General features: G+C 44.3%; 3 protein-coding genes and 3 long non-coding RNA genes across 6 annotated transcripts; 3 read left to right on the forward strand and 3 right to left on the reverse strand.

Annotated features, from left to right (window-relative positions):
- Positions 1 to 275: 275 nt before the first annotated feature.
- Positions 276 to 1,517, reverse strand: Nelf-E (negative elongation factor E). The gene is made up of 4 exons (XM_017170868.3): positions 1,338 to 1,517; positions 753 to 1,276; positions 477 to 643; positions 276 to 416 (listed from the first exon to the last, which is right to left on the reverse strand). Exons 1-4 carry the CDS (start codon positions 1,416 to 1,418, stop codon positions 340 to 342), a joined length of 849 nt encoding a protein of 282 aa, XP_017026357.1. The 5' UTR covers positions 1,419 to 1,517; the 3' UTR covers positions 276 to 339.
- Positions 1,518 to 1,639: 122 nt separating this feature from the next.
- On the forward strand, positions 1,640 to 3,021 carry RpL14 (ribosomal protein L14). The gene is made up of 4 exons (XM_017170929.3): positions 1,640 to 1,662; positions 1,938 to 2,039; positions 2,272 to 2,466; positions 2,734 to 3,021. The coding sequence occupies exons 1-4, from the start codon at positions 1,660 to 1,662 to the stop codon at positions 2,932 to 2,934; spliced, it is 501 nt and encodes a 166-aa protein (XP_017026418.3). The 5' UTR covers positions 1,640 to 1,659; the 3' UTR covers positions 2,935 to 3,021.
- A 50-nt stretch (positions 3,022 to 3,071) lies between these two features.
- On the reverse strand, positions 3,072 to 4,950 carry LOC108077538 (LETM1 domain-containing protein 1). The gene is made up of 4 exons (XM_017170928.3): positions 4,616 to 4,950; positions 3,936 to 4,556; positions 3,584 to 3,872; positions 3,072 to 3,530 (listed from the first exon to the last, which is right to left on the reverse strand). Exons 1-4 carry the CDS (start codon positions 4,717 to 4,719, stop codon positions 3,192 to 3,194), a joined length of 1,353 nt encoding a protein of 450 aa, XP_017026417.1. The 5' UTR covers positions 4,720 to 4,950; the 3' UTR covers positions 3,072 to 3,191.
- Positions 4,951 to 6,746: 1,796 nt separating this feature from the next.
- On the forward strand, positions 6,747 to 8,031 carry LOC108077493 (uncharacterized). The gene is made up of 3 exons (XR_011445050.1): positions 6,747 to 6,988; positions 7,125 to 7,726; positions 7,792 to 8,031. It is a non-coding gene; the product is annotated as an uncharacterized lncRNA (long non-coding RNA).
- LOC138928658 (uncharacterized) lies at positions 7,549 to 9,635 on the reverse strand. The gene is made up of 2 exons (XR_011445051.1): positions 9,313 to 9,635; positions 7,549 to 8,316 (listed from the first exon to the last, which is right to left on the reverse strand). It is a non-coding gene; the product is annotated as an uncharacterized lncRNA (long non-coding RNA).
- Positions 9,636 to 9,646: 11 nt separating this feature from the next.
- Positions 9,647 to 10,072, forward strand: LOC138928659 (uncharacterized). The gene is made up of 2 exons (XR_011445052.1): positions 9,647 to 9,846; positions 9,910 to 10,072. It is a non-coding gene; the product is annotated as an uncharacterized lncRNA (long non-coding RNA).
- The last annotated feature ends 345 nt before the right edge of the window (positions 10,073 to 10,417 follow it).

The raw sequence follows: 10,417 nt of genomic DNA on the forward strand, positions 1-10,417 counted from the left end.
ATGAGGTTATTTTGACAAAAATATTTACATGATCCAATGAAGCGAAAATAGACGAAACAGACAGTCGCTTCATACAAAGAGACAAACTTCATGTACATTTTTTTCTTCGAACAAACCACTTAGAAAAAAGATATTGCACTTTGAGCAATACGAGTATAATATCTCTTAAAAAGTAATCATTATTTTTTTGTTATTTTTTCGCTCAAAATAACAATTATTATTCTTTGAGCAATTAAGTAAATATAAAATTATAATTATTAATGGTAATCAAAATATACTTAAACATTGATTTTTATTTGTTCACTTATAATGACTAAAGTTATGAATGATATTGCTGGCTTAAAGCAAAAAGTCCTCGTTGTACAGAACCATCTCACGATGGTCCTTGTGACTGCCCTTCTGCGATTTGCTGGCAGCTAAAATGGGAATAAGAAATGCCATAAAAAAAGCTATTACAGAAACACTCAAATACTTACCGATAGAAGACCAGACTGCAGATGAGGAGGCATCGTTAATGGGCTCTATTTGGGGCTGGCGTCTAGCCAGCTGCACCTGCAAATTGATGCCGTTCACATTCTTTCCATGCATTTCCGCAATGGCGCGATCTGCGGACTCGGGCTTGGCGAAGGAAACGAAGCCGCGACTGCAAGAAATTTGTATTTTAGGAGATCCCACAAAACATCTTCTTCTTCATCTTCTTATAGTACTTGTTAATCTTCTTAATATTAAGAGAAAAGTGGACTTATAATTACCTCTTTTCGATTTCCATGGATACATTCACTATTGTGCCGTAATCGTTGAATGTTTTCTTTAGGAAATCCTCCGTGACTTTGTTACCGGACACAAAGATAGTGTTGCCGGCCCGCGGCTTTTCTGGCGGAGGCGTCGTGTCCATCGGCACCTTCTCGGGCAGGCCGCGCTCCTCGCGATCCCGCTCAGTGGCAAAGTGTTGGTACAGATTTGGAGTGGGCCTACGCGGCTCCTCCTTGATGATCTCACTGATAATTGTCTCTTGAGCGACGTCATTCTGCGTGGAGGAGAAGGGCTGATAGGAGCTGGTCTCCGAGGTGGAGCGTTTGGCGCGCTCCTGACCCTTTGGGCGCTTGAACGAGGTCTGATCCTGCTTCGTCTGCTGCTTCTGGATGGCGGGAATGGCGCCGCTCTTGATCAGTTTGCGGGCCACCTCGCGCGCATCGCGGGCATCCGTGGGCCGCTTCAGGGTCATGGAGCTCTCCGGCTCTGGTTTAGGCGCCTTGTGAGCCTGGAGAGCCTTTTTCTGTGGAAAAAATATTCATTTAAGCCGGGGGGAAGGTGTTTAATCTACTGGACCCACCTACCTTCTTCTTGAGCTTCTGATATTTGGCCTGCAGCATCTGCTCCTCTTCTGTTAGATTGCTAGGGAAGTGTATGTAAACCATTCTGGATATGTTTTAGGAATAAATTTGTTACTTTTCTTTTATTTTGTTTATTTTTCGTCGCGTTAGCCGCTAGTGTGGCTTTGGTCAGTTAAAGTAAGAATACCCGTGGTAAGACTGCCACACTAAACAGTGTTGTTAGACCAGAACAGAAAATGCAACCCTGCGCTTAGCAACACTAACGCCATGTTGCGGCAGAGCTGTCAAAAATGTTCTTTCCTTCTCTTTCTTTCCGGTTAGCGTCATGGTAAGATTCAACAAAGTTTTCTGCGAATCAGTTGAAAATGTGAAAATTAAGCGGTAAAAGCCGCTCGAGCTGAATTAAGTGCCATCTTAAAATGGACGGGTCAGTGCGTTGAACGTGTGCGAATTAAAACCAGCGCAGAAGCCAATAAATCGCATGAGAAAACTGCGCCCGAAATATTTCACGTGGTGGACACCAACACAAGCAACGCGCTGGCCATGCAGCAACCGAAATTTGGTTATTTTTGAGACGAATCTCATGAATTTCTCTGCTTGCAGCCTTTCGAGAGATTCGTACAAACTGGTCGCATTGCCAAGGCCTCGGCCGGTCCCCTGAAGGGTCGCCTGGTGGCCATTGTCGACGTCATTGACCAAAACAGAGTAAGTGCATCGTTTCGCCAGGGAATCCCGCGGGGAGCGGCAACCAAATGCACCACTGCGCTGCTCTTGCACATGATGATAATTTGTCTTCTTGATAGGAAGTGCCAACTGACACATAAATGAAGCTAGTTTAACCCACTGAAAGCAAGCAAGCAAGCATGGCATTTGTTGCGCCCTCCGCGAACGCAGTCGAAGTTTCAAATTAACCGCTGACTTCATTCTCTTCCCCTAGGTTCTGGTCGATGGTCCTCTGACCGGCGTGCCCCGTCAGGAATACAGATTGAACAATCTGCACCTGACCAAGTACCGCATCAAGTTCCCCTACACCGCGCCCACGCGCATCGTGCGCAAGGCCTGGACGGAGAGCGACCTGAAGGCCCAGTGGAAGGTCAGCCCCTGGTCCGTCAAGGCACAGAACATCTGCAAGGTATGTTACAGAGTCTGCGACTCTTTTTTAATGGGGAAACGAAATAGTGCAGAGAAGGGAATGTAATATTTATTGAAACATTTTCTTCTCTGTTTAATTGTTGACCTCTCTTTGTTGCACATGATGATAGTTGAAAGTTCTTGATAGGAATTGCCGGCTGACACATAAATGAAGCTACTTTTATTTTATCTGATCACGCACTCAGCTTAGCTACGTGTGTGTGCTTTCTGTGAGAAACCAGTGAATTAACCTAAAATTTTCTTTCAGCGCTCCTCGTTGAACGACTTCGACCGCTTCAAGCTGCGTTATGCCAAGCGCCAGCGCAACAAGCTGCTGACCATCGCCTTCAACACACTGAAGAAGCGCACCAAGGCTGATGGCACTCCCCGCGTCCTGAAGAAGGATCGTCGCGAGCGTCTGCGTGCCGAGAAGGCCAAGGGTGGCAAGAAGGCCGCGGCCAAGAAGTAAAAAAAACATTTAACGAAAGTAACTGCTTGATGAACATCCACCACCATGGAGAAAATAAAAGAAAGTGTTATTTTTAGGAAAAACACACGAGCACCGTCCCGTTTTTTCATTCGGTTGCTGGAGGAAAAGTCGCGATGTTTGGTTTCAACAGTTTTATTTGCTTTCAAGAAACAAAAAGTGATCTCAACAGTCCAATCTTTAAAGCACAGTCTAGAAAATATAGCACGAACGAGGCAACCCGGCCGAGCACCAGGTGCTCAGGGATCGCGTTTCCCGTAAATGGTCTTCCAGTTGTTGGGGTGGTTGTAGCCCAGCAGGATGGGCAGGTGTAGGAACAGTGTGATGTGCTCGCCCTGTATCGACGTAGATACTTTGACCCATTTCCGCAGCCACTCGATCATCTCCTCGTTGCTTATACCGTCCGGATTCAGGCCACGCAGGTAGCAGGAGTAGCGCAGCGCAGTCGGGGTCAAGTTGTGAACGCCACCCTCGCGGGTGATGGCCTGGTCCATGTAGTGCACCAGGAAGCAGTGCTCGTGCAGCCGATGACGCTTGAATATGCTGCCGGGCAGGCCGTGGAGGTTGATCAGGTTTCTCTGAAACACAAAAATAAGTAGCTGGACTATTTAGTGCTCCGGCCAAGACCTACGACATGCTTCCGCGGCATTCCCAGCAACGAGTAGGGCCCCTCGGCAAATATGTCCTTGACGTCGATTAGCATCTCGGGCGTCGGATGCGTCCCACTGCCCAGCTGGCCCAGGATTTCTGCGAAGGCAGAGTGCTGGGGATGCTTGGCCGTCGCCTTGAGCTTGGCCTGCAGGCAGCGGAAGACGGCCTTGTTGTAGCCCAAACGTCGCTTCATGTAGAAGCTCTGGAAATCGGAGCGCTGTTGCGGGGTCCAGAAGTGGGCAGTGAGGAAGGTTCGCGGGTACCAAAACCTGTGGAGTACAAGTCTTCGTTAGAATGGCACCCCCGGAAGCGAATCTTAGGCCGCATCTTACACGAGGGGAAAGAAGGCATAGCCCACCATGGGCAGGGAGCAGCCGATTAGAGCCGGTGCCACCTTCATCATGTCCCGCGGCATTTGCATGTACAGCTCCAGTTCCTGACGATTCAGGGCCCGAATACCCTGCGGCGAGTCGTTGGCTATGCGGGCAATCTTCAGAAAGCGCTTCATGTCGCCGAAAAAGTCCTTGACGCCGTCAAAGAACACCCGGTACAGCTGCATGGCCTTGGGGAAGTTCTTCTCGAGGACCTTGTCATAGTTTTTGACGTAGTTAAAGTAGCGGGTGAAAATGTAGTCCTGCATGTTGTCCCGCATCTGTTCTCGCTTCGATTTGATAGTGTCCGGCTCCTTGCGCTGCTCATCCTGCGTCTTCGTATCCAGCGGCGCCGGCGGTGAAGAGCTGTCGCTGCTACTGTGGCTGATATGCTCGGTCTTTGGCTGCTCGATGGGCGTGTTGGCATCCCAGCCCGTCTCATAGATGGCCTTGCCCACGCTGGTTATCTCGGCGGCTACATTCCGCTTGATCTGCGACGGAGCCGCCGCAGATGGCTTCGTAGATAACTGCCTGCGCTGCTGTTGTGGTTGGAGACAACACACTGCTCTCTGCAGGTTATCGCTGTGGAGTGGTAATTGAATTTTAATGCCGATTGCTAATTAGGGCGGCTGAACGCTCACCTGGCAGTCGCGGCTGTGGTGGTGAGGGTGCACAGGTGTAACAGCCGCCGACGATGATTCGCCGGACCCGGAGCAAATCGGGCCACGCGCAAGGCCAACGCCATTCCGGCCACCAACTCTGAGCTCTCCGACCAGAAACCCCGAAGAGGCCCTTGTTACGCAATCGGCGGCGCCGATGCAGGAGCTCGCCCGCAACAACTTTAATTAAAGGATTAAATAATTTCACATGCAATGCGAGTTCCCCGTTTCGTGGACAGTGTGGCCGTATCTGGCGAATACGCGGCCAGTGCGCCCATTTGCGAAACTGCTTTTCACGGCCGAGATTTGAATAAAGGATACTGGCTCTGTAAGGAATTACCCAAACGCAGTGTATTGCTTGTACTTTGTTGGTTCCAATTGGTTTGGCTGGTTCCAATTGGATTGCACTTTGGTGAGCGCGACAGGGTTGCCAGAGCGACGATTACGTTACAGTTTGAAACGTAAAATGTTTTCGCATTCGTTAACAACATGTTTTTGGAAGCATTGAAATGTTTGACAAGCATTGCAACTGAGAATCTATGCGAAAACGCAGACTGTTATTCATAGTCAGCGTTGCCACCTTTTCTGGTTTGACTGACAGTGCTGCCAAATTCAACAGTGGCATCATTGGCACCAAGTGCGCTTAATTTAAATAGTTGAAAATGTTGAACACTCCATTTGTACACATTCAAAGTTAAAAAAATTGTTGCAGTTTATTTAAATTTTCTTGCCGTTATTTTCACCAATTAATATATTATTCTCATCCTAACTCCCTAGCGAATAGGCTCATATTGAGACCAAGAAAAAGGAGACTCAAAAAATACCACCCACATGACCTCCCGTTAAGATTTATATAACTGTTTGTAGCTTAATAATTAAATCATGTATAACTAAATTTCGTTCTTCCCCTATAATTTACAACCTGTTTAAGCTGCCACATAGGTAGCAGTATACTTGTTATTATTGAATAAATATATATAAAAAAAAAAAAAAAAAATATATATATTATTATGAATTTGAGAAGTACATTTTTATTTGTATTTCCCATTGGGAAAGTAACTTTCGGCTTGAAATTATATTTAAAATTCTTTAATTAGACCCAACTTAAAGTAAAAAAAAAAAAACTTGGAACTAGACCATGGAGTCCTTGAGGAACATTTGCATCCACATGAAGGAAGCCGTTTTAAAACCTTTTCTCGAAATAGCAACTTTATTGCCGGCATACTCCCTACACAGAGAATATTCTTCTTGTGATCGGGCATTCCTCCTTTTGCCTGCTAAAGATATGTACATCCTTACTTTTTTGTTTATATTTTAATAAAAGAGAAGTATATACAAATATAAACGATTCAATTTCCAAAAATATCGGTTGGTAAAACACCTGAACAGCCAGTATTGCTACTATTATGGATATTTCTTTATATGGCTAAGAATATAACTATATATATCAGCGATGGGCACGAGATCTAACGGTTTGAGCAGCAGCTCGCTGAAAAAAAAAAACAACAACAACCCCCAGCTTTGCGAAGCGTCGCACCCACGCGACACACAGAATGTGCGAGCCGAGAAAATACACTGACAAAAACTTTTTGAGTAGATCAATATCTTCAGCCATTTTTGCGTGCATTTATGTCCGCCTAAGAAAAACGACTGCAAAAGAAATCCAATCTTTTTTCTTTAGTGCAGAAGTCAACGCTAGCCGCACAGTTCCCTTTAAAATTGTTCTTGTTTTTGGGACGATGTGCGAGTTCGGTCGCTTGTGTTTTGTTGTTGCAAACTCGGGATCGCGGGGATGTGCTCGCTACCTGCGCCAAAGGTCAGTGTGGTTGTTTTTGTAAATCTTCACGGTTCGCTGGTCGCGAGCACTGCACTTGTGCGTCTGCAATTGTGCGACATGCTGGCGCCTCCGAAAAAAGATAACGGTTTGAGCAGCGTGAGCAAATTGAGCCACTGCGTGCCCATCGCTGATATATATATTATATTCAGGAATTAAATTGTTTTTATAAGAAATTGATTCGCAGGGAGAACTGAAAACAGCATATTTTGGTTACATTTCAATAAATTACAAGGCTTATTATCGATAATGTTACTTCGATAGTCAAACAAAAGTCCATCTCGAAGGATTTGACAACCGAAAGTTTTTCTGGGGATTTCCGAATAAAAAATCAGGAGAAAATATGTCGCTTAAATTTAACGAAGCGCTGAAAATTCTTTCAGAAGGTCTACCTAAGCCCTCGGAGTCAGAGAGTAAATTATACACTCAAGATGCAGTCGAAATATCCGAGAAGATTAATCTGGAACTAATTAATATGAATTCCATTTTCAAGGAAAGAGTGAATGACTGGATAGATACGTGTAAGTCGCAATTCTTTAGAATCAGCGGATATTTTAAACCAAAAATTTTCTTCGCTTATCAAATTCTTTAAAAATGACTTGCCCCTAAACCACCTTTTTGTAATACAAAATTTACATACTCTAATATATCTTACAGGCACCTACCTTCAAAAAGATATTTACAAAATATGGATACCCATGCTTCGCATCAACATGCCATTCAAGATAGAGCCTCGCTTAGTTGGGGGCCATCCATTCAGAGTCTTTAGGCTCAAGACGTCTGTATACCATCCAGCAGTCGAGAACGGATATGTCAATGGCCTCAAGCTAACCAAACTTTTTTACTGGGATATAAGGCAAGCTATCCTAAGAATGGGCAAGATCAATTGTAAAAGTGGCAGGACATACAACAACCTACACACAGGATTGTTCGAGGATGACGGAAATCAATATTTAAAAATTGTTATCAAGGAATATGAAGAGCAGGAAGCGCCCTCAATATTGTATCAATTCGCATTAAGTTTTACTTTCTCGCATGAATCTCCTGCTTACCATTTCCATCATAATTTCTTTCGCCAAACTCAAAAATCGGTTTTTAATTCAATTGCAGCAAATATTTCGGAAATGGTAAACAAGATTAATGTATTGTTGCTACAACTCCATTTGGATTCATCCTTAACAGTCGAAAAAATGCATAACATAGTATCATACACGATGTTCCAATCACCAGAAGGAAAATTTGAAGAGATCTTGCTCGAGGTGAGATAGCTTTGATATTCGTAAATATTCCTTTTCCTAATAATGTCCATACTTATATTTTCCAGGCCATGACTAAATTCATTCCGTTCTTAAAAAATTCCGGGCCCTTGAAGTGTGCTTGCGGAAAATTGTGGCAATTTAAGCAAGCGGATTCAGTTAAAGTGTCGGAGCTCAAGGCAGTTTTCGGCATGGAGTAATTAAATAATAACTCATAACCACCATTTTCTTCGGGACTCTGGAACTAGAATTTTCATGACATATTAATAAAGTAATTGGGGAATCCTTTGAGTTGATTTCAATTTTAATTTTGAAATTTATATCGTAGCATTGTTTTCCTTATCAAACTAACATTTTTCTACGTTACAAGGGACCACTTAAAATTTGAAATCTGGCGCCCCTTTCCCAGCAGTTGCGCACTGAGCGCCCGAGAGACGCGGTCTCAACCTTGCAGCTGCTGCTGCTGGAAGAGAATCGCCGTTTCAGTTCACCCGGAGTCGTCTGTTGCGTCGGTTGCCCGGGCTCATTTCCGTTCCCAAAAGCGCGCGGCGTCTGGTGCGTTTGTTTTCGCCTCGTACTCTGTTAGATGCTGGCTGCAATCGAAAACAAGCAGGGTGAAGAGTGACGCGTGAGGGCAGCAATAAAAAGAAACCGCAGCGGCAGCACGAGGAGAAATTAAGCTCAGGCGGGGGCTACGTAAAAACCGTAACTAATCAGCGGGCCATCAATGGCGGCCACTTTTGGCCATTTTGTGGCATAAGCGGAAACGGAAATGTGCGTTACTTGTTTGGCAGCGTGAGAACTTGGGGAGGGGGGAGGTCTCTGTGGAAGGGCACGAGAAGTGGGCGCCAAGACCTTCAGAGGGAAATTGTAAAACTTAGCGCGTGTCCAACTCGCTTGACTTCCCCGCTTGTGTCAACCTGAAAAAGGCGGACAAAGTCACCAGAAAGACACTCTAATGTCTGTTTCTAAGCGTTCGAGTATATATACAAAACATATATCTACATATATCTACATGTATGTACATATATGTCTTATTTTGTGGTGTACATAACAGTGCGTGTGCGTCTACACTCGAACAAAATCTAGCCCGAAACTGTGGCTGAATTAAAAATAAGGTTTGGAAATAAAGTACCGCATTCTTCTTGAGAAAACATTTTTAAATTAGAAAACCGAACTTTAACGTTAGTTTTTTATAAAAATTGTATACAGGGGTCGCACAGAAATTGTTGTGGATTTGAAATCATTGAAAATAATGTCCAAAAGTATGTTATAAAATTGTCTAGCATCATTTATTTACATTTTTAGTTGATTTTAAATCGATAGCGATAGTCTTTTTTATGAGAATTAAACATCGGTACTTAATCTAGTAACAACAAATTTTCTTAGTGTACACTTGTTTTTCTGTTTAGCTTCTGTGCGATTTATTTATCTGCCACAGGATAGCACAGGACATGTGTATACCTAGCTAGCTGGAATGGCTTCAGTTACACTATTGACACAAAACGCAAACACATTACCAGGATATGTTAGTTGCCCGGCCCGTTCCATCGCGTCCCGTCCCGTACAGTCATAAAAATAGAACTCACCGAAAGCCATAAATACACCAAGTTTAATTGAAAAAACGTCAATAATTCTTTGAGGCGACCACCCGTTGAGTTAGCCCCGAAAGGGTCCTTGGCCAAGCCACACACAGTTTGAAAACCAGCGGCAGCAGCAAGTTCAAGGTGCCCATGATAAAGCCACCATTAAGGCATTATTCCCACGCCTTGTCTTCGAACCGACGCGGCGCGTTCGGTGGGATTACATAAAGTGCCAATCTAGCCATCAGAATTGGTTATTTATGGAAATTTTCCGCCGGTGGCAGTCAATTCGATATGGATTCCGCTTTATTGAATTGCTCGGCTACGAGTTGCACTTTATGAATATTTCAGTTTAATACGTTCCCATTTCGCTGGGCCATGAGAAAACAATTTCGCCGGATTACTCGGCAGAATCTTTGGTATGGACACACATTTGGGCGAAATGGGAATAGAAGCAAGGCCGCCTTCAGATGATATCACGCTGCAAGCTTTCAGTTTAAAGCTAAAGCAGGGACCATGGAAAGTTTGCAGTCATTTTGTGTGAGATTTTTAATATATTTAGTATTCCGTTTAACTTAAATATTGCTTTGTTTTAATTATTAGGTCTTTCAGTTACAATTACCTCTTTATTTGCTTGCCAAAATCAGCAAGCGTGGCTGGTTCTGTTACTAATTAATAGGGGCAACTACACGAGACTCTTGGTATCGTATAATTAAATTAAGGTTTGTCGGCTTTTCCGGCGACAAAAGTTCGACACCATTAATTGCGGGGCATGGAAAAAGCGAGGCAAATTGAGCCGACAATCAATAAAGTCAACACAAAACAGAAAATCGTGGCAGATGCCTAATTGGCCTGTGACACAGCGGGGCGACAAGCAGGACTGACAGAAACTATGACAACAATTAGCATAAACGGCAAACAGACGACATCCAGTCCCACCAAGTGGTAGCAATCGCAAACGCTTTCCACCTAAATGGAACTTCTTTAGCCTTCCGTTTTGCCGTTCAGCCGTTTGGCTGCTATAAAGTTAATCATACGCACCGTTGAACCGCAGCCAATTCCATTACATGGAGCCAATGCAGTGCCAACAGCTAAAACACACCCACGAGGA

Source organism: Drosophila kikkawai, chromosome 3L (assembly GCF_030179895.1).
Source record: "Drosophila kikkawai strain 14028-0561.14 chromosome 3L, DkikHiC1v2, whole genome shotgun sequence".
Lineage (NCBI taxonomy): Eukaryota > Metazoa > Arthropoda > Insecta > Diptera > Drosophilidae > Drosophila > Drosophila kikkawai.

Bases quoted from the DNA above. Each gene is read 5' to 3' on its own strand.
- Nelf-E (XM_017170868.3), bottom strand. From the start codon at position 1,418: ATGGTTTACATACACTTCCCTAGCAATCTAACAGAAGAGGAGCAGATG. The intron at 1,277-1,337 runs GTAGGTGGGTCC...TTTTTTCCACAG, and splicing joins ATCAGAAGCTCAAGAAGAAG to AAAAAGGCTCTCCAGGCTCA. The intron at 644-752 runs GTAATTATAAGT...AATTTCTTGCAG, and splicing joins TCCATGGAAATCGAAAAGAG to TCGCGGCTTCGTTTCCTTCG.
- RpL14 (XM_017170929.3), top strand. The intron at 2,040-2,271 runs GTAAGTGCATCG...CTCTTCCCCTAG, and splicing joins ACGTCATTGACCAAAACAGA to GTTCTGGTCGATGGTCCTCT. The intron at 2,467-2,733 runs GTATGTTACAGA...ATTTTCTTTCAG, and splicing joins AGGCACAGAACATCTGCAAG to CGCTCCTCGTTGAACGACTT.
- LOC108077538 (XM_017170928.3), bottom strand. From the start codon at position 4,719: ATGGCGTTGGCCTTGCGCGTGGCCCGATTTGCTCCGGGTCCGGCGAAT. The intron at 4,557-4,615 runs GTGAGCGTTCAG...ACCACTCCACAG, and splicing joins ACCACAGCCGCGACTGCCAG to CGATAACCTGCAGAGAGCAG. The intron at 3,873-3,935 runs GTAAGATGCGGC...TGTACTCCACAG, and splicing joins TATGCCTTCTTTCCCCTCGT to GTTTTGGTACCCGCGAACCT.